Source organism: Poecilia latipinna, unplaced genomic scaffold, assembly GCF_001443285.1.
Source record: "Poecilia latipinna isolate Pla-1442-1.1 unplaced genomic scaffold, P_latipinna-1.0 Scaffold815, whole genome shotgun sequence".
Lineage (NCBI taxonomy): Eukaryota > Metazoa > Chordata > Actinopteri > Cyprinodontiformes > Poeciliidae > Poecilia > Poecilia latipinna.
In genome coordinates, this window is record NW_015113431.1 from 111,918 (window position 1) to 134,652 (window position 22,735).

General features: G+C 39.1%; 2 protein-coding genes across 5 annotated transcripts in view; both read left to right on the forward strand.

Annotated features, from left to right (window-relative positions):
• Nucleotides 1-7,412, forward strand: part of bend4 (BEN domain containing 4) — a 19,499-nt gene extending 12,087 nt beyond the window's left edge. Inside the window, exons 2-6 of one of the 3 annotated variants that reach the window (XM_015047228.1) lie at nucleotides 1,262-1,825; nucleotides 3,321-3,412; nucleotides 3,486-3,548; nucleotides 3,640-3,880; nucleotides 4,882-7,412. In XM_015047228.1, coding sequence (XP_014902714.1) covers nucleotides 1,262-1,825; nucleotides 3,321-3,412; nucleotides 3,486-3,548; nucleotides 3,640-3,880; nucleotides 4,882-5,114 — 1,193 coding nt within the window. In that variant the 3' untranslated portion in view covers nucleotides 5,115-7,412. The remainder of the gene's footprint in view (nucleotides 1-1,261; nucleotides 1,826-3,320; nucleotides 3,413-3,485; nucleotides 3,549-3,639; nucleotides 3,881-4,881) is intronic. The other 2 variants (XM_015047229.1, XM_015047230.1) reach the window with 2 other exon arrangements.
• Nucleotides 7,413-8,998: 1,586 nt separating this feature from the next.
• On the forward strand, nucleotides 8,999-20,945 carry rab11fip5b (RAB11 family interacting protein 5b (class I)). Of its 2 annotated transcripts, XM_015047224.1 has the most exons (6): nucleotides 8,999-9,804; nucleotides 12,652-13,181; nucleotides 13,791-14,385; nucleotides 14,939-17,368; nucleotides 18,731-18,866; nucleotides 19,746-20,945. In XM_015047224.1, exons 1-6 carry the CDS (start codon nucleotides 9,422-9,424, stop codon nucleotides 20,004-20,006), a joined length of 4,335 nt encoding a protein of 1,444 aa, XP_014902710.1. In that variant the 5' UTR covers nucleotides 8,999-9,421; the 3' UTR covers nucleotides 20,007-20,945. The 2 variants fall into 2 exon arrangements, with proteins under 2 accessions (XP_014902710.1, XP_014902711.1); XM_015047225.1 differs by lacking the exon at nucleotides 14,939-17,368 and having other exon boundaries at nucleotides 9,065-9,804.
• The last annotated feature ends 1,790 nt before the right edge of the window (nucleotides 20,946-22,735 follow it).

Genomic DNA, 22,735 nt, shown 5'->3' on the forward strand with positions numbered 1-22,735 from the left:
CTTAATTTCTGCTGTGTATCATATTAATTCACTTTCCTCAGTAACAGGCAGGGTGGGTTTTAGAGCTGTAACATATTCTCTAGAGTCTTGCCTTTATTTTGATACCAAAACAATTAAAATAAACTCTGTAGTTCTTGAGATACATTCAATTCATTTTGGGCATGTATTTTCAACCATATTTCTCAAAAAGAGGCCTAGAGATGAAGAGGTTAAAAGGAAGGAACATTTTACACCGTTCTGAGTTATTTTCAAAGTGTGGCGAGCCTGTGTACGTCAGATTGGATGGGGGAAATCTCTGAACATCAGTTTTCAAGCCTTGCCACTGATTCTCTTTTGGACTTAGAGCTGGACTTTGAGACATTCTGACAGATGATCGTGCTTTGATCTGAAGTATTCATTGTGTTATTAAAACATAATATTATGTTATTATGTCTGCGGTTGCTGTTTTGTGGGAAGGCAAACCTCCACCACAGCTTGAAGTTGGTTTTTCAGCTTTCAAAAGGATTTCTGTCAGGACCAGCCTCTGTTCAGCTCCTATTCATCTTACCATAAACTCTGCTGACCTTCCCTTTCCGTGCTGAAGAAAATCATTCCCTCAGCATTATACCACCATCATTATATTTTACCATGGATGTTGTGCTTAGGATTGATGCGCATCTTTTCCTCCACACTTAGTGGTTAAAACATAGCCAGAAATTTAAATGTTCTTTTCTTTTTTTTTATGTTACCAGAGCACTCATTTTCCAAACTGCAAACTCCTAATGGCTTCTTTTCTTTCTGGTCTTTCTCTATGGCCAGATTTACTGAGCTCACAACTAATTATAGCTCTATCCAGATTCTCCCACCTGAGCTGTGGAACACTGCAGCTCCTCCACAGGCCTTTTGACCTAAGATTTCTAATCCTAATAGAAAAGTATATAGAATGCTCTTTCTATTTTAAAATAACAGATTAAAAAATGCAGTGTGACACGTCCAAAGCCTGGAATATTATTCTGGTATCTATCTCTGCTTTAAGTGTTTCCACAACTTTATTTTTTACGGCTCTGCAGTGTCTAACTGTGTCTAACCCAATTACTGACCTGCAAAGCCAGTTGTACTAAACATGTTGAAATCCATCCAGAAGTCACTTGCTTTGCACCTTTTGAGCTGAAATTTATAATTTGATCCTTCAGATAAGCAAAAAAGAACTGACCAAAAAAAACAAAAAAAAACAAACACCAGTTCTTCTCTGACTTCCTGACCTCCTCTTCCTCTGCCACAGAGAACCGTCTCATCCTAGATGCCTTCGCCCAGCAGTGCAGCCGAGTCCTCAACCTTCTCAACAATGGCCGTCTGCTGGAGCCTCCGTCTTCCTCCCTCAGCTCTAACATCAAGCTGGAAGACGGGCGAGGGGACGCTCAGGGTCTCCACTGCTCCTCTCAGGGGAAGCTGAAACCTCCGGAGAGCTCCTCCACCACCGACCCTGAGGACGAGGCCCAGCAAAGCCATTCCAACCAGCACCAGACCTCTGCCGTCCTCCGCATCTTCACGGACTCCCTGCAGAGCTACCTGCTCTCTGGGCCTCAGCAACACCTGGCTGCGGGTCTCGAAGGGGAGCAGTGCGCTCCCGCCGAGCGCGGTTCAGACGTGTCTCCGTCGAGACACAACCTGGGAGGATGGGGATCCCCGGCTCCGTCAGAGTCGTACGGACACCCGTCGTCCACGCTGCCGGAGGAGGAGGAGGAGGAGGAGAGCTGCTGCCCCCGCTGCCTGGAGCTGGAGCAGGAGGTGCTGTGTCTGCAGCAGGAGAACGAGGAGCTGCGTAACAAACTGGAGAACATTCCAGGTGCGGTAATCCGAGACCACAACTTCAGTTTGTTGTTTAATCCTGTTATTCTTGTTTCTTTCACTGTGTTTGTTTGCGTCTTGCTTGGTCTCGTTTGCTTTTGTTTTCTTTGTGATGTTTTGGATTCATTTGGAGAAGGTTTCACAGAACATTTTTTATTTTATTTTTGGATTTTATATGACAAAAGAGAGAAGAAAATAGGACGACTGTTGAAATTCTGTCTTGGTCAGGCAAAGTTGGCAATTTAGTTGAACAGAAAATGTAAGACTAATAATGGATAAAATACTGATTTTGCTAAGCTTTTCAAGAGTATGGTTAGAGCAAGAATTAAATATTATTTCCAAATGAATGAGCTGGGTGTTTTTTCAGAATATATGATATATTCTGTTTGCTTTAAATCATTTAGAACTTTATAAATACGTTTAAGTTGATTGTCTCTATGAATCATTAATGAGAATCTTTTTCTTTCCTTCTTTCTATCTCTCCGTCCATCCATTTTCATCAAAGACAAAGCACGACAATAAAACCTGGTTTAAAATATTTAATTAAATATTAGACAGCTATAAGCTCTCACATTTAAAGCGATCGCGAGTGAAAGCATGTTTAAGTACAAATGACCTTTCTGGGGCCAGATTGGGCCTGAGGGTCCAGGCAGACGGTCACATTCAGACGTTAGCGGTGAAGAAAAACAACAAGCTTCTAAAGTAACTATAATTGAAAATTACATTTGGAGTGAAACAGTATTACATGTGCTATATTTTCCATTGATATGAAAGTCACTACCCATTCTCCTAGTAAACCTTTGGGAAAGTCACATGTGAATCGGATTATAGATCATGATACAGCATTGAACTTTACACGGCGGGCAGAAATGTCATCATAAAGTTAATTTAATTGAGTAATTCAATTTAAAAAGAGAAGTGTCTTATAAATTCATTGCAGGCAGAGGGATGTAATTTGATTCTTATAATGTACGTCTAATGAAATTCCCCAAAATATTTCTAACACAAATTTGTTCTGTGATGTCCATGTTATGACCTTCACAGTCACAGTAAAGCAGACATTTAGTTGTGAGAAAAATAAATCTATGAGACGTCAAATATATATTTTTCACTGTAATATATTTGACTCTGCAAATGAGTTTCTATTACTTGAATGGAATGTATTTTTAAATTACATTTGACAATAAATTAAAATTCACCTCTACAAACAGGAATTGCAGCAACAAGAAAAATGTTTACATATTCCCACATAATATATAATTTTGTTAAGTTGCTTTAAATAGTTATATGTTGCAATTGTGAGTAAGTTACGAATAAAATAAAGATATGTTCAAAATTATTTCTCAGAATTTATAAGAAAGGTAAAGAAAGTAATCTAAGGATATGGTTGTAGGTTTACAAAATCAATCCTTTTTGCTTCAGGGATTTTTTTCTGCTACTGTTCACTGTAACACCTGTTTTTGTTTTTTTCTGTTTTTTTTTTTTTCCCCCAGTGCCCTGCCAAAATACTTTGGACTACTTCAAGGCTGTTCTTGAATTTCACAACCAGCTGGCCCAGCAAATGCCAGAGGAGCAGCTCACCGAGGTGAGAAACAGGCTTGTGTTTGGCTTTATAAAGGATTATCATTGTGAAATATAACATCATATCCATCTTCAAGCAGTGTGACAATATGGAATTAAAAGATGTATCTCTGCAGGAGGAAGAGCAAACCGTCTTTGAGGTTTGTCGTTTAATCATTGGATCATACATACACGTGTTGTTTTTTTCTTTGTTTCACCCAAACTCCTAAGTTTAACTCCTCTTCCCTTCAGGGGAGCAAACAGCTGCTGGAGAACTACCCGCTCTTCATCACCAACAAGCAGTGGGATGAAGCCGTCAACTCCTCCAAGAAAGATGGCCGACGGCTCCTGCGATACCTGATCCGCTACGTCTTCACCACGGATGAGCTCAAGTTCTCCTGCGGTTTGGGGAAGAGGAAGCGCTCGGTGCACTCAGGAGACCCGGGCCTGGAGAGACGCCCGCTCAACCCAGTCAAAGTCAGCTGCCTCAGAGGTGCGTCGCCTCGGTCTCCGCTGATTTAGGAGAGTATGCACTCACCATCAGATTTAAAGCACTGAAGTGTGACAACTTTGTTTTAAAGCCGTGCGATTTTAGGCTGTTAATCATGCAGGTTTATCTGCTTTTACGTCAATGCTTCATTTAATGGTTCACCATCACTTTTATCTTAAAGACTAATATGTCAGAGTTTTTAAACTTTTACTTGCCAGTGATAATAGTGATCATGTTTTCTTACAAATATACCATTTTTGAAGTAAGAGTAAGCATCTTGCGGTAAATAATTGTAAATCCTTTGGTGACATTTATGCAAGGCAACAAGCAGATAAAATAAGCGATCCACACTCTATGCACCTGATTATCGTGCTCCGAGCTGCAGAGAAGCACACACAACAAGAAATTGTGCATTAGGCAGTTTGTTATTTGGGACACTTAAAATTTCTCAAATGAAAGAGCCATTAAAAAAGCTTCAGAATCTACCCAACAAAGCCTAAGAGCAATTGTTTGAATTCAACATTATTCTCAACATATTTTTAAAAGCACCTTTTAATTGTGGCATTTCCTTTTTAAAAGTATTTATTGTCAGTTGAGAGATTTTAATGCTTTTCACATCATTCAACTAATTTTTTTGTAAATTACTACAAATGACAGTATTTTTAGGATTAAACAGTACCATAGTAATATAAGCATTTATGATTATTAAACTGTGGTACTTCTCAGATTTCTTTTTAACATCAAGCTTTCAGATTACATAAAAATGCCAAGCAATCAGAAGTTGAAAATCAAAACTACAACTCAGTCAAACTACTATATATTTTTGTATCTCAACTGCAGCAAAACAAACATTGTTAGGTTGGACTCTTGTGTTTTTGGTCATTTTACTCTCATCTTCCTCCACCAGATATGAACCTTGGCCATCTCACTTTCACATCCTGACCCAAATCTTAACGTGTGCTCTGATTTTCCAGTAAAGAGAATAACTTTTATTAACCCTTCAGAGTTTATCCGGATGCACTGTGCCTCAAACCCAGACTGGTGGATGCCCTCAGAGGAGCAGATCAACAAAGTGTTCAGCGACGCCGTCGGCCACGCCCGCCAGGGCCGGGCGGTGGGTACGTTCCTGGGCAGCAGCGGCAGCAGCACCAGCAGCCTCTACATGGACGGCTTCGACGGACATCTGTCGCAGGACGAGCTGTTTCTGAAAGGCTGCCAGAACGGCCAGTCGGACTGAAGTTATACAAAAACAAAAATGATGAACCTTAATATGTAGCTGTACGACAACATATCCAGAAACACCAACCTTTATCTAAAAACATTCCAGAGAAAGCGTGTTATACAGAATACAACTCCAGCCCTTGCTTTAAGTAATTTTATAACCCTTTTGGTTGTTTTATACTTGCATTTTTTGAGTCAAAATTTGACTTTTGCCAGTTTTCAATTTTAAAGCAATTTGAGTCTTCCTTTTTGCTACTTTAAAATATGACTTGAGTTTATTTCACTGTCAGTGGGTTATGTTTAGGGCTAAGTCAGTTTCAGAGAATATTTTGTGTTAAATTTATAGGATAGTTGTGTTAGAATTTCCGTATATCTACACAAGCTGCACCTTCATGATATTCATAGCTAAAAGTAGCATTTAATCTGTTTGCATCTGTATGTAGTGAAAGCACCTTTACCTGAAATTTTTAACAGGAGTGCCTCTGACATCGTCACATTCGCTTGTTCACTCTGCTGCGCTTTGACTTTCATTCAATCTTCATTTAATTTAAACAAAGACATGTAGGTCAACACTAGACATTTGGTCCAAGTCACAACCAAACTTAAAGGTTATCTTGTTATATTTTGGAGGTAGTTACATGTAGTTGAAACCACAGTTATTTTTTTTGAAAAGCCACCAGTCCCTTCTGCAACAAACCACACACAAAACATGATGCTGCAGTCACCGCCGTACTTTATAGTTGGGATCCTTTGTCACGATTTTGCAAGCTTCACATTTTACCTCCAAAATGAACAATGATGATCATGGTTCAATTTTAGCATCCTCAGACTGCAGGAGAGACACAAATGTTTTTTCCATGAGCGCATTAGCAAAAACGATTGTTTTATACTCGCATTTTCGTCAAAATTTGACTTCTGGCAGTTTTAAAGGAGGCGTCTCTTTAAATCCAGTGGACTGCTTCTAAGATTCACAGTAGGTGCTAGATATAAAACACAATAAAGTCAAGATTACTAAGAACATTTAAATGTAAAGCCACAAAACAGAAATTTCATTCTTGAAATTTGTTTTTAAAAAACACTGCAATTAAGAAAAACATAAATTTCAAAGTCACATTGAAAAGAAATAGTTAAATTAAATATCAAAGACTTTTTTGGGGAGGGTGTTCAATTCAGGGCAACCTTACAGCACAATTTTAACCAAAGTTTTCTGTGTTTTTAACTTGTTTACAGTCCAGTAATTAGTCCTGCCGAATTGAAATATGACTTTAGTTTACGTTTTTGTCTGAATTTGCAACAATACCGCTACTTTTTGCTCAAATACACTGTTGCCTACCAGGTTTGAATAATTCTCTTTTTACACACTTTTCCTCTTTTCGTTGTTAGTTTAATTTTTACTATGCTATTTTTGACGAAGGTTGATCAAAGCAGTTTTCAAAAGATATGCACAGCATGTCATGAATAGACCACATTGTCACAATAATTGTGTTAAAATTGGTAGAAAATACACTATTTTGCCAAATTTATTGCATCACCCATGCAAATGATGAAATGCAGGTGCTCAAATTACCTCCATATTTACAGGTGCATAACATTCAGAACCTAGGGCTGCAGACTGCTTCCTCTCTTTCTCGTCCAACATCAGTGTCTGACCTTACAAATGCACGTTTGGAAGAACAGGAAACAAAAATGCCCATAAACACACTTCTTAGCCTAGTGGAAGGTTTTACCAAAAGATTTCTACCTGTTATACCTGCAACGGAAGAGCCAACATCTTACTAAATACTATTGATTAAGTCAAACAAACAAAACCTTGTTGTATACTGTACTTTATCCAACTTCATGGGCAGCAGTGTGCAATAAATACTTGTATTTAAAACCTAAATTAGGAGCAAAACACAGGCAACAGTAAAGATCTTTAGTTTAAGGCAGTTGCCACTTTATGAAGCCTTAAATGAGTAGGAAGACATTCACATAGTAAAATGTTGAAACTCTGTGTCATCATGTGATGTGTGTTGTTCCCTGACAATGACTGAAAGTGTCTACTTCCTCAGAGAGAGAAAGCATGAAGCACTTGTTTATTTCTGAAGCTGTTATTTGCACTTTTCATGGTCTCACTGGGGACAAACAGATGTAAAGAGCTAAATACTCACCTCAAAAAAAGATTTCATGCTGAACAACTTTCTTTGCGGGTAACATTGTTTTCTTCATCTGAATGTAGCTGATCGTGAGGCCAAGTCACCCATAAAACGTGCTGTGTAAATTGTGTAAAATAACGTATGGTTATTGTTAAAGTTTTTTTTTTTCTTTCAGAAAATACAATGTCTCCCTCTTTAAAAAGCCAAGTAGATAAGTGCCAGAGAAACCTTAAAACTGTTGGACTGTGCTGTTGTGTTGCTGTTCTGAATGTGTGCGTTTGTTCCCATGTACTTCTTTACTCAAAGTGGCTGTAATCAACACTGTGAAACATTCAATTTTTACAAATATTCAGTAAAAGTTTTTTTTTATTTCCAATGAATAAACTAAAAAATGAAGCTGAAAACTCCTCTCTGTTCAAAATGTCTTTATAAACGGATCATTAATGGTAATCTTGAGCTGTCGCTGTTTTTCTCATCACATTTCATTGATATTTGATGTATAATATCATTAACCAAGATTTTTCTTTTAATGGTGAGAATATCACCATTCTACTAAAATATTCTATTTTAGTAGAATATTTTAACATAGTTGTACAGTGGAGAAATGTTGTTGCTTCATTTTATCCATAACTCAATCAAAACTCCTAAATAATTTGTAGAAATTCCCCTGAAATGAGTTCATGTCGGTGTTAGAGTCGAGATGAAACTACAGCTCCTCCGTCTGGAGGTTTTCAGGAGGTGATTGTGAAGTTTTTTCAGTCCGAGCTGCAACAATCCACAAGGTGGCTCTGCAGTTTCAAGGAAGATGTAAATTACTAGTAAAAACTATTGTCATGAAGACATCTGTGCAGATGATTATCGGGAAGATTGCACTCTCCACAACAGACTTATGGAAAGTCTGCAGCGTTTTGCTCCAAACTGTGAGCTTTCCTTAAAGAATAAAGTTTGTTGTGTCTTTTACATGGTTTCACTGTACAGTGCAGTTCAGTCTGTTGTCTAGGTGAACACACAAGTATTTATACTCCTGCATAAATGCAGTTAGGCATGAACTCCGAAAAGCTGAATGCTGAAAATAAATCAGAGCTTGCCTCAAAATAGTATTACTCTAAGCGTGTGCATTTTCCACTAATAGATTTGCTTGTTCTTCAGGTATGTATTTTGCTTACTTTTCAAAAACATGGAACTTTTGAGAGACATTTTGCATCCATTCATTGGCTATGTGTAACCAATTTACCTCACAGTGATGTTATTGGGCTGTTGGAGAAAGCTGCAACATATAAAGAAGGAAATATGGCAGGGATTTGAACACACGACCTCCTTGCTGCAAGACAATAATGCCATTTAACCTTAAACATTACTGTGTTTTCATGGACAAAATGATTAATATTAATGAGAACATCTTCTTGGTAAGATTTTGTGCAAAAACACAAAATCTTACCAAGTAGTTCAGGTCTGGTTTCTCGTGCTAACATCTTGGTACACTTGAAACAAGACAAAACTAACTTACAAGTAAATGTTCAGCAAGATATAGGAGCTTGTTTTAAGTCAATAACTTGATACTGATGGAAAAAAATTAGTTCAATTGGCAGATTATGACCTTATTAAGGAATTATTGACTTAAAACAAGCTCATACATCTTGCTGAACATTTACTGCAGTCAGTCTTGTATTCTAACATATTTACACCGGAAACTAGACTTACTGATCAAAACGCGGCGCAGGCAGGCTTGCTTTCTCTGTACCTTCACACAGCTTTCCTGTGTCTCGCTGGATCAGACGCAGCTTTGGGTGTTTCTCTTTAATTCTGCGGCATCTCTCTCCTCTCAATGCGGGCCTGCTGTGGTGGAGGAGGGCGGGCCGTGGAAACACACAATGAGCAGATTCCGGACCGTCAACTCGTTGATGATGCGACATGAACGGGAGCAGATGATTTCTGCTCCACTATAACGTGATTTGCATAGACTGAGTTTAAGCAGCAAGAAGCGGCTGAAACTGAAGACTGAAAACTGAGGCTCGTCGGAATTTTGGGAGATTTTTTTTTTCTTCCCTGCAGCGGTATTTTTTGCGCAGCACTTAGGAAAAAAGGGGGGTATGACCTCCCGATCAGCTGATCAAACACTTCAGTGAGTGAAACTGCGTGTGTTGAGTTAAAGGTGGTGGTGGTGGTGGGTGGGGGGCAGCGGTACAAGATGATGATGTCCTTGATAGATCTGGACGATGATCAGCGGTGGGTGCCTACTCATGTTAATGTCACCGTGCTCCGCGCCAGGGGGCTGCGAACCAAGGGCAAGCACGGCAGCCGCTACCTCTACACCATCATCCAGGTGGGGAAGGAGAAGTACACCACCGGGCTGGTGGAGAAGGCGGAGGTGCCCGTGTGGAACGAGGAGTGCTGCTTCGAGCTGCTCCCCGGGATCCTGGAGGAGGGCGGCCGCAGCGCGTTCCCCCCGGGGAGCGGAGATCTGGTCCTCACCGTCATGCACCGGGTCCTCATCGGGCTGGACGTGTTTCTGGGTCAAACCATCATCCCTCTGGATAAGATATTCCAGGACGCAATGTGTCCCAGAGATGAGTAAGTTTCACATTTTCATTTCAGTTAACTATCCTCTCACTTTCAGACAGTGTTTTTTATAGTCGAGGAAGACTCTGGTATTTTTAGTTTGTGAAGATCAGTCATGTGCATCAGCTGAGCTCACCGGTTATCCTCAATGACTTAGTTAAGAAGGAACCAGAACTGTTCTGCAAGAAAGGATGCAAGCTGCAGAAGCAACATCCTCAGAAAGACCTGACCTATGGACTGATGTAGCAGAGGTTCCCATAATGCACCGCAAGTAAACAAGATGAGTTGCACTTTTCGCTGTTGCACGAGTCTTCATCGTGACCATGAAGTCAATCTTCATGTAAAAGTAAAATTCCCTGACAATCTTGTACAGTTTCAGAGAAAACATGTCTGACAACAGCAGCCATTGTGTCTATAATTTTCTATTAATAGAAATCACATAAATCATTATTCATGTGGCTGCTGAGATTGAAACACATTTAACTTTCTTATGATGTTGTTATATAAATAGACCAAGGCTGTGACAGAAAAATACAGTTAGTAGTTGGGGAAAGATTTTAAAAGCTGATTATGTGAGTCAGATGGCCTTAGAGAACATATTGCATTAAATGCTCCCTAAACCCTGTGATTGGACTGAGCCTCAGCTGAAGATTAGGACATAAAAACAAATATTTCTGCAAACACATAAATGATCTTGAGTTTACAATCTTAATAAAAGGTGAACCTCAAGGCTTTGTAGCCTCCAACATGTTTACAGAATTTCACTGTCCTTCCCTGTTCAACTTTGATTCCACCACCATGTTTTACTCTGGGCATATTGCTAAGTTTGATCTCTCATGACCTGAGCACTGCCTTCCAGATCACACAGTTTAGCACAATGTGTTAGACTGCTAATGTAGCTTTATTATTATTATTATTATTATTATTATTATTATTATTATTATTATTATTATTATTATTATTATTTTAGCTTTATTTCAAAAATGCCTTTCCTGCTTCACTCTTCCAATGAAACTATAATTGTGAGATGTATAACTAACATTTATGCTGTCAACGGTTCCTGGCTGTTGTAGTTTAGGCCGACAGTCATGAATTGATATGTTTACAGCTGTGCCAAAATATTTCTGTTTATGTAGAAAGGATTAAACTGTGCTCTGTGAAATGTCAAAAGTTAGTAATATGGTTTATGAACTAACCCTTCCACTAGTCCACAACTTCATCACCTAACTGCTGTGTTGCTTGGTACTTTGATAAACTGGTTCTGGTTACATTGAATTTTATTAAAAGGTGTCAGAGTAAAGGGGGATGAAAACAAATGTGTGCCACAATTTCCTATTTTTCTTTTTAAAAAAGAAAAAAAACTAAATTATTGATACTTTTCTTCCTCTTTGCATCTGTTTACTACCTATAAACACACTGAATGAAAAAATAAAAATATTTCTGGAAAATCGATGACGTACATTACCCAACTGACAGGTTATATAAGAGCCTGTGGATACGGTCAGTTTCTTTTTATTGGAGTTCTGCTTTAGATTACTTACTGGCTGTCAAGTCTTGAAAAGACTCAACATCGTTCTTTTGTAATGGCTTTTGCAGAGTATTAAATGTGGCTGACTCACCAGTTCAATCAAAATACCATTAGTGGTCGTTTTCCCTCCAAACTCATGTCTTCACTTATTACCTTTTTTGGCTCACAAGTCAAGAGGTACAGTTAGGCAGAAGTAAGTATCCACTTTTCTTTTTTCCTATCATGCAGGTCTTCTGTGATGTCTTCATCGTTTACATTCAATGACGAAAAGCAAAGTGTCATACTTAGAAACAGGTGATCGGACAACATGAAAATGATCACTTTCAGTGGAATGTCAATATAAATAATATTTATTATTATCAGTCTCAATTATTACCTGTGAATGCTAGTGAACTACCCGTGTTTAATGCAACAACAGGTGACGTATCTGGCCTTTCTGTTATTTGAAACACTGGAATAGAGTAAAACAGGAACATCTGGCTTTAATTGAAGATCCTGCTCCCTCTATGCTCACTGAATTCCTGCTGTTCGTTCTGGCTTTGTAGCATTTTCTGGGGTCCGCTCAGTGGACCTGAGAGGGAGGAACAGAGCAAGGACTGAATTCATTGGTTGACCCAGTTTATCTGTTAATGCTTTTTTTTTTTCAGCAGACCTTTTTTGTGCACTTTGAGAAATATGAGTTTCCATATGTAGCGCACAAACCGCTGAGCTTTATCTAAACGTTTTGCAATAACTGGGATGCTTTTACTCAGAGAAACTATTATTTTTATTGCTCAAGTTCTTATTTAAGCTCTAAAAGGAGTGTATTATGTAAAATCTGCTGTTTTTAGCTTTATCTTATAATTTCATTCCCTCATCAAAAACATACCTGCAGTATTGTTTTTTTATCATACATCTTTGAGGAATCACTGAGTCTCACATAGCAGTCATTTAGGGGTGCCTAAACGCTTGCCCATACAAAGCCTCCAGCTGAGCTTCCGTCCTACAGAGCACCCCTTCCCTTACGCATTCCCCACAAACTCCTCCAGACTAGTGGCAGCAGCAGTTAGAAAACGCTTGGTAGAACTGTCGTAATTGAGGAGCATTGTTATTATGACCTGTTGAGGGTGGAGGGTTGGAAACAGTAGAAACCTTTTAAAGAGACAGAGGTCCATTTAAAAGTGGTCAAATTACAAAGTCTCACTTCTTTTAAGTTGTCAGCTTTTTTATGACAACTAAAGGTAACATAGTTACTTGATTGTGCTATGAAATGGTGCTACATGCTTGGAAAATACAGAATAATGCCCCTTTAAAACAAAGATGCATTGGACATTATCTCTTTTTTTCTGTAGGTGGTTCAAGCTGAACTCCAAGGCGGGTAGAAAAGAGAAGGAACGTGGCGAACTTCAGGTGACGGTCCAGTTCACCCGCAACAACATGACAGCCAGCATGTTCGACCTCACCATGAAGGACAAGCCCCGGTCTGCTTTCAGCAAGCTCAAGGATCGCGTAACTGGGAGGAAAAGGGGTGATGTGGAGTCTTCCTCAGCCATTGTGCCAGGCCGCTACGCTGCGTTGTCAGGGTCCCTGGGGCAACCGTTTGGAGAGGAGGGAGGGGTTGGGGTGGAGTCAAAAGAGGTGGAGATAACAGAGGAAAAGAGGAGCAAGATGAAAGATTTCTTCAAGGGAAGACTGCGAAAGTCATCTGACACAAGGTCGTGCTCGTCTCTGGCCTCAGAGAGCAGCTTGTCTTCCATGGCCAGTGATAACCTTGGCCCTCCACCCAGCCTGGATCTGCTGTCAGACCCCCCTAGCTCCCCCATTTACACAAGCAAAGTGAGAATTGATGCACACTATGGGGAAGCAGACCTAGCAAAAAAAGGTAGGTCTGAAATTATTTGCAGAATTATTAAAGTAATCAATGTTTGTAGTGAAACTGCAGATGTCTGGCACTTATCAAAGATAAGTTAGTCTCAAAAGCAACAAAATGATAGAAATTTTACAATAATGTTAAATAAAATAAATTTATTTAGTTCTTCTTTATGTGGTAGCATAGCTATGCATAAAGCTACCAAACTCAGTCATAGATACAGCAGTTTCTGAAAGTTATGGTGAACCTGATCACATATATGCATTTCAAAACAAATAGACAAATATAAATTGTACTCATTGTACTGTAGGATAAGGCTTCTGTCTTTGCTGGTTGCTTTGAATGTTGTCTATTCATTGGTTGACACGAGGAATTCAACAGTTTCCCCGTTTTTGAAAAGTAAATACATTCCTTGGTAATTGCTTTTGGAAACATGTTATTTTGGACTGTTGGTTATGTTTCCGTGCTTATGGCAAAGAAACTAAACCCAGCAAAGCTCCACTTCTGTAAAAAAGCTACACAAATGTAGCCTGGAATATTCTTTTCAGCTGCTGTTCACATAATCCTTCATATTTTACAATTTAAAAAGTGATTATATCTCTTCTTATTTCTTTCTGACAGTGCTCACCACCCAGCACACCACCAAGATTCTTACGCACAAGCGAGCCTTCAGCGATGAAGCTAGTAAGATCACCACAGCCCTCCCTCGATCAAATGTCGCGGTGGAGTCTCTCAAGGGTCAGACCATGACTCAATCCAAGTCGTCTCTCTGTATAAATGGAAGCCATGTCTACGATTCAGAGCCATCGACTCCAAAAGGCTCCGGAGCACTCCCGTCCAAACTGGTTCTGCTGGAGAAATATTCACCACTGTCTCGGTCTCTGCAGAATCTCACAAAAAGGGGAGAGGAGAAAAGTTCCTTTACCGAGGGACGGCGCTGGTCCGTTGATAAGCTGAAGAAAGAGGAAAAGGAGGAAGAGAAAGAAGCATTAGCTCAAGAGGCTCAGACTGGAGATCCCCCTGTTCAGGCAGCAATGCCAATCGTATCTTCAGCAGGTTGTTCACCTGAAAAAGGAAGGAAACTGAGAAAGACGTTGTTCTCTGCAGGGAGGAGCGATTCTCTGCCTACTAAGTCAGACCTAAACCAGGCCAGTGCTTCATCGGAGGGAAGGCTCAGAGGTTGGTTTGGCTCCGGAGACTCCCAGAACAAGCCAAGGTGAGTCAGAAATCATCATAGGTTTTCCACAGTTATGAACATATTTAGTTTCCATTTGGGGCATACTGAATGAAATGGGTGTCAAAATCAAGCATTTGTTCTGCTATGTGCTCATTTGAAAACAGAATTACTTATTTTTGGCCTTTTTAGAATCACATGGTATCATCATCACTATCCGTATTTTCATATTTGGCACTTCAGCATTGGCATTTTTTTTCAGCGTGTCTTTCTCTCCAAACTGCATCACGTGCACACAGTTGCTCACCCAGCACTCACCAACACTCTACCTGAAAGTGTAGGTGGAGCTTGAATTGCTACTGTACATCTCTTATTTCTTTCTTTGCTTGATTATTTTGCAAATGGGCTTTGCTTTTTCTTATTTACGTTTCCACAATTCTGCTTTTATGACCTGATATCTTCAAACTGAACTTAGCTGAGAAGGTTTATCCTAGTTAATGAGCTAGTATTCTGTTTTTGTAAACTGATTTTCCCCAGCTGGTAACCTGGCACATCATTAACCAAGAGGAATATTGTGCCCTATTTTCCTCTACAGGCTGGAATTTTCTTCTATGGTAGAAAGCAGCTCAGATGTACCCCCTTCCCTCTCTCCTTGCTCCCCAGTACCTCCTCCTTGCTCCTCTCCCTCTGCTTCTCCCTCTGGTCATGTTTCACCCGACAATCACAGTCACATCAACCTCTTCACCCCTTCCTCTTCTCCTTCCTCAAACCCTCTCTCCCCTTCAAACCCTTTCCTGCCATGTATGCAGCGCAACCCCTTTTTTGAGGAGCTTGTGGCAGAAGAGTTAGAGAAGTTGCCTTCTGTTGCTCCGTGCTCCTTACCAGACTCACCCCCCTTTCATTACACCACTCTGCCAGCAGACACTAATCCCGAAGTCAGCAGCAAAAATAGGGTTTCAATAAAACGTGAGCGCCCCCGGCCAGTTGCTAAGCAGATATCACTACCTGCTTTAGTGCCCAAAGGAACCATGCCTGGCTCCCCCATCCACTCCCCTCCTTACTCCATGCCTGAGCATCCAGGAGAATGGGAGGAATCCTTTGATGCCTTTGCCTGTAGCAGACTCAACTCCCCTAAAGGTAGATTTCCTCCAGAACAGCCCAGAACCAGTCCAACCTTATCTTGTAAACGTAGCTTTTCTCCGGTGGAAAACATTGGCTGTAACTACGTACAAGAACTGCAAAGATGCAATGACGAGCCTCCACCTTTACCCCCAAGGAGACTTATAAGGACTTCGGTGAATGAAATTTTCTCAGATGGCTGGCTGCACAGAGGCCAGGAACTAGCTGTCCATAAAGAAGCCTACCTCCTCTCTCAGACTGGTGTGGCATCTTTGCAGCGTGGCAGGGAGGGTGAATCCAAAAAAGAGATTCCTTCTCCCAGCACAAGTTCAAGCAGCGGAACATCAGAGTCTATAGGCGTCCACACCCAGCCATATACAAACAACACCTCACTTGGACTTATATCTGAAGAGAACCCCAAAAGGTTCAAATATGAACCTTTGGAAGATGTAGCTGACTGTTGGGGTGGAACATTGTTTGAGCAAGACTTGTACAGACGTGCGTGCAGGGGAAATTATGGACAACAGAGACTAAACAGTCATCATTTATCAATGAGCACTGAGGAAAATGCAGGGGATAAAATCTCATTCAAGAACTCAGGGTCTGGAGGGCTTCTTGATAGTGACCATTTCAGCGTACTGTCCAGTGTTCCCGCTGATGTACCAAATATATCATATACTACGGCAGAGGAGACAGAAGAACTGAACCCATGTGAATCCACATGCCTCAATAATAACATATCTTTTTCGCTAACACTAGGAGACCTTAACATGAATGTGAACAATTCAGATTTTGGTTTCATTGACTCAGATGGATCTTCTCAATCTGAAGCAGCCGATAATTTCAAAAGCAATCTAGGAGAGAACGCTCTACCCCAAGGTTCACAATTAGACATTTACCAGAAGGAGACCACATCTGGGGATATATTCACATTAAAAGACACCTATATAACCACTTTGAACTCTTCTTTTGAAGTAACTGCATCTTCTAAAAAACTTTGCAAAGTACCACCAGTTTGCCAAGACAACTGCCATGACTGTCTATGCGAACTAGCAAATGAAACATTGCGTGGTCCCTGTGTGTCAAAGAGCCAAGGGATTGTTGCTCCATTGCAGCAAAATCCTGCATCTAACTCACCAGATGTTGAAGCTGAACATAGAGGTGAACAAATAAGGTGTGATGACGACTTTGTAAAGATAAAGAAAGACTGTGATGATAATGGGAACCCAGAAGACAACTTGGACAAACCTAAGCAGACCGAATCATTTTCAGGAGTTGTTAGTGCACGAATCAAACCAAAAGGAGTTTCTAGACAGAACAGCAGTGACAGCCCAAGCAGCCAAAGCAAACATGGAGACAGAGAGTTTGTGCAGTTTCTCTCCCTCGTCCAGAACATTTCAGAAGTCAGTGAAGGACCATTGTCTTATCAACCAACTAAATCAGTGCTGTCTTCCTTACAAGTTCTTGAACACCCCAACAAGTCTAAATTGACCTCTGTCAGTGACCAAACACACCAATTTATGTCTAACACAATATCCCCAATACCTTCATTGGACAAAGAAAAAACGACTCCAATCAGCTTTGAAGATCTTCATGCAAAAGTTGCACCATACTGCAGAACCCCTTCCAATACAAAGATTAGAAAATCTTTGCAAGAACATGAACCCTGTTCTCCCTCCATCCCTTCTACACTCCCCCTGTCAGCTGACACCCTGGTCTGTTGCCCCCCCATACACGCCTCAAGCACAGGGCCTAGTGCTAAAGTCAGCACTTTGCTGGCTATGGCCTTCTCCACCCCCTCGCTGTCTGCCACCTTCACCACTGACCAGCCCCTGACTGATGCACGGCACTCACTTTTACCTGAGGAGACACAGCCTGCTGGCAGCCTGCCCCTTCAGGAGAGCAGGTGAGACTCCTCGCACTAGGACATGACCTATTTTTTTAAGATCTAGACAACAAAACATGAAAATGGGATGTCTTTTTTTTTTTTTTTGGCTTAAATCATTGTTAATATTGTTTTCTGCTGTGATGGTTTGTTTGATTTTGATCACATTCATATTAAGGTTTGCGTTCACATCCAATTTTATTGGATGGTAGCAGTTGCATTGCTTCTGTTTGTTGCTTTACATTTATGTAAATCATCTCATGCTTTAATTTTTTTGGGGCTAAAAGATATTCTGTTGCTTGCTTAAAACATTGCACTCCATTAATTTTGCTTGTTTTGCTGCTACTTATGCTAGCTAGTAGCTAATGACACCATAGTAGAACCACTGCTGTTGCAGGTTCAAGCTTTCTCTACATACAAAAGAAAGAAATGGACACTAATATGTACAAATTAATAAGGATGGTACAATTCAGGCTAAATGTTTGGGCTGCTAGATGAAGGATTTAAAAGAATAATATTATATATATATAATCTATAATCCATTATTAGCTATGAGAGCTGTTAGCACTGCTGGCTTTACAAAAACAAATGTGGTTTTTTTTTTTTCTAGACCGATATGTTTTGACATTTGTTGAAAACAGTTTCCTTTTAAAGAAAAAATTATATCTTAATGCTTCCTGTGATATTTTAAGTACTTCACTAATACTGAAAAATAATAACTTTGAGTCTTTCCCTCAGTAGAAACATCCATACTGAAAAGAGTAGTTGTCAGTGCAGCCTGACAGTGGTTGATTATGTTCTTTCACAAATTAGTAAATCATCTGATGTTTGAGTTTCTAGCTAGCTGGCCACTGGTGATTGCTGTTATTTTTTTTATTAATGCACATTTGTTTAAGCAAGGAGATACCAGACAGCTGATTCTTCTCCATAGCTAATTTATTTAAACATTGATTTCTTCTTCTTATCCTAAGGCTCAGTTCCAGCAAGTGAAAATGGAAAGGGCAATGACTAAACAGTGAGAGCATATTATATACAAACAAGCTAAACACAGTGATTCTGGTCAACTTTTTCTATACGCCTATGTTCAAATTCAATATTTAGTTTTGTAAATAATTACTTGTTATTGACTAAATGAATGAATTTTCCCCATTTTTGACTTCAATTTTTTCATAAAGAAAAAAGCTTTATTTACTGATGGCCTTTATACATTCTGCTTTTACTCAATATGTACTTATTATTAAAACATTCTCTGTTGTTCCTCAAGTTTGAATTGCAAAACTGAGTCATTCAGAAACTACATATGGTAAACAAGCATTTTGCATTATTGTAAACTTTGCAGCATGTTAGTGTTGGAATGCTGGTCCCAACATCTTCCCTTTTCAGGTCTCATCCAGTGAAACCGCTGACATCCAGCCAGCCTGAGAAGAAAGAGGGTCGCTCAGTTCTTGAGAAGCTAAAATCGACCATAAATCCAGGACGATCCACCCATCAAGCCACACCTGAACCTGAGAAGAGTCAGGTACAGATAAAAGAGATACATTTGTTTTTAGTCTTTCATACAACAGTTTTAAAGTCTTTCAGATTTTTAAAGAAACAGTTGAGTTCTGATTTCAGGGCTTCAGTTTTGTGACCAAAAGTGTGTCAGTCAAGATACAGACAGACATTTCTGACATATTGCTAAGACCTAAATTTACAGTTTCACTGAAACAAGAATAAAAGAAGCACCTTTTTGTGTCTGTTCAAAACCTTCAAAACATTTCAAAGTGCAATAAAATAAAACCTGCAGGTCACCAAGTTAGGTTAATAAAAAATTGAATGTTTTTTAATTGAATATTACATGCATAATGCATAATTAACAGGTCAAAAACACTGCTATTATAACCATAAATATTTCATTTTATTTTTAAATAGCTGCTTGGTATTTTTTATATTATAATTTACATAAATAGATGACAAATGTTAATTTTCAGTCACTTATGTAAAGATGTGTGTTAACGTAAACACACAGTTGAGACAGGATGCCTTTTAGTTTTCGGTCATTGATTTGAATGGACTTAGGGGACATCTCCAAACGACTCAGAGTAGATAAATAAATAAACAATGAGAAAGGTTATTTATAATACCTTTTAAAACAGCTTGGACGGAGACAGATAATGAGCTCAGACCAAGTAATGCTCAGATAAAGCTGATGGTAGATAAAACCAAATAATTTCATCTTGGACTCTGCTGACCTTCTTAGATCTTGTGTAATAAGAGAATCTAAAAAGACGGAAAAATGTCTCATTTACAGAACAGAAAGGTTTACAGGAGAGAATAGTTGATAGTTTTGATTTTGCTTAGAATAAAATGCAAAAAGTTGGTGAGTAAACATAATTACATAAATCTGCTCTCTCTGCAGGAGGTTACCGCAGACAGAGTGGCTCAATATCAGCACCTTACCAACATGGAACTGATCTCCCTGCTGCTGCAGCAGGAGATGGACATGGAGAAGCAGCAGGCAGCATCTGACCAGCAGGGGGCGCAGCTGCAGAAGGTTGAGGCAGAGCTGAAGAAAGTGAAGGCGCAGGTCCGAGACCTGGAGGACTACATTGATAATCTGTTACTGCGGATCATGGAGCAGACTCCCACACTGCTTCAAGTACGCTCAAGGCACAAGTAACTACTGAGCCAGTGTTGTTTTGGAGATTAGCAATGTGTGAAAGGATTCTTTCATTCAGACAGGAGGTATTCTGGAGAAACGCTCCATTAATTTGGACTCACAATCATCCAGATTGTCTCACTGCTAATACTACTGCCTTGCTGATGTAGACGTAATATTAACTTTCATGCATGCTGGTTACTTTTTCCCAGTTTGGCACAAACAGAAAAACTGAAGACATGCCATAATAAAAGCTTTCATAAAAGCAGACACAGATGATTATTTCACACAGCTCTCACACAGTAGTAGAATAACTTAAAGTAGTCAGCTTTTGCCACTTTATCTTAAAAATGGTGGCTTTTGCATGTGCTTAAATTAAATGCAGACTGAAAAAAAAAGTTTTTCTAGTGCTTTGAATTAGCTCTTATAGAATTTACAATTAGACGCGATTTGTCTTTGAAATAAAAAGTTTGATTTCTGGCAAAACAATCTAATTTCAGATTATTTCATGCCATAAAGAGTAAGTTAAAGAGTCAATTTAAGCTTATTACTTCTTCTGAAAGAAAAATTAAAACAACAAAAAGGAGGAAAACAGCGTTGCAAACTCACAAATGTTAAAGCAACATTTAGTACGTCTTAAGAGAGTTGAGGACAAAGCCTTAGTTTATGCATTTTTAAGAGTTGAAGACGTTATTTTGGTCAAGTTTTCCCTGAACTTGTTTTTCACACTTGAACTGAACCAATGACAATGTTTAATGCGACGTTGTATGTACATCATCGCATTATGTACATACAGAAACAGTAATACTTTACTGTAAACAACTATATAATGGTATTGTAAGTTACTTTACTTTTTTCATGATAATGTATTCTAATGCTACCCTGAAGCACCACTGTAGCTAGCTGCAATGCTTTATATGACCGCAAAACTGTAATAAAATAAAGCGCACATGAACAGAGGTTTATATAGTTAGTTTTTTTTTGTCCCTGATTTTTTTGTCCATGCTTGAGTTTGATAACAGATGTGCTCCTCTAAACCAAACTTCCTTCTTATAGTCAAGCAATGTAGACTATAAAACTTCTCTTCAGTAACCATTGGCTTGTCAGTGCATCCAGCTATAATTTTTCGTCATGCTAGAAAGTGTTGGCTTCTTTCTTTCTTGCTAAGCCCTCCCTCAGACAACTTGATGTACAATGTGTGGACAGTATCTTTTTTCCAGCATCTTCCAGTTTGAGTCTTGTTTATCCCAAGGTTGCTTCTGAAAATTACAACTGATTTCCTTTCATCTAATCAACATTTAGGGGCGGACGCTTGTAGTTGTTTGTTTGTTTGTTCTAAACGATGCCAAACAAAATTTTGAAAGTTTTTATTTAAGGTCTTCCCAAATTACTGATCTTAATCTTACTACTGTATGAACTATGACTAAAATAAGTCTCTATGTCAGTGGCCAAACCAATTTTCCTGAGCTTTGCCATCACTGATAAAATGTGGTTAGATATATTGCCAGAATTATGCCAGAACCTTTCTGATAACCATGGACAGTGTGTATCTAATGGGATGTTTAAATGAATCTAAATGTATTCATATATGAGTCTACGTACACTAGAGAAAATTACCTTTCAATTCAAATGTGTGTCTGTTCAGCAAAAGAGTATGATGATCCCACATGGGTTCTGTTTTTTAATAGGTTATCAAAATAATGAACAGTAAAATGACATCAGCTGGTGCAGAGACCACACTGACTGGGAGTACTTTGCAGCAGATGTGGTCAATTTTGACCACCAGGGGGCGCCCCTGACTATTACAATCAAGGACCTGCTCGATCAGCACCTCTGTTTTGCAACCTGATTATGTAATTGATTGAAAAATAACTTGGACTGCAGAGATCCCGTATAGCGCTTCCAAAACAGGTTACATAATCTGACAGAAAACCTGCACAGGCTTAGAGATGTAGCTCCAGTGAATTGCATGGTTCCGAAAAAGGATAGAAAGAATTAAATAATTGCTTTATGTGATTGTCATAAAACTGTCATGTAGATACCAGGGTTGGCTATATGGATTTTGTTTAATTTAAATGGCATCATATTTACACATGTGCTCATGCTCCTGTGTACAGAAGGTCATGACTTCTTTGACGTGAGATTTGAGACACTGAAATTCCCATTGTTCAAATTTCCATTTGAGCACTGTTTTTTCGATGATGATTTTTAAGATACCATATATTTAATTAGACTTTTTTGTACTACAATTACACAGAATTTTTTATTTTATTTTTGTGAGCACCCTTTCTTAATTATTATTTGAATATAGTGATGTAGTGTTTCCAGTCCAACTGACTCAAATCTGGAGTCATCCTTTGTCTGTGTAGACTATTCGACACAGACAGAATAGACTACACAGGCAATTCTGTCTTAATGCAAAACTTTTTAAATGCAAGTTTTACATTAATCTTTGCATTAAACTTAATGTAAAAGTTTAACTGATCAGTATAAATCTCAGAAGTTGCTCCTGGAATCTTTAGGAGGATATTGGTGTATTTGTGTGTTTGCATTTGGGCCATACACACTCTCTTTTTTGGATGATGGTTAGAACAGTGCTCTATTAGATGTTTTCAGTTTATGACACGATTTTAACATAACATTTTTCACTAATTAGCTCCAACAAACTTCAAAGATTTTAACAAAACAATTAGTTGTCTTATTGGTTGCACTGCATCTTATTTAGGGACGTAAAACAAAAGGAAACCAGA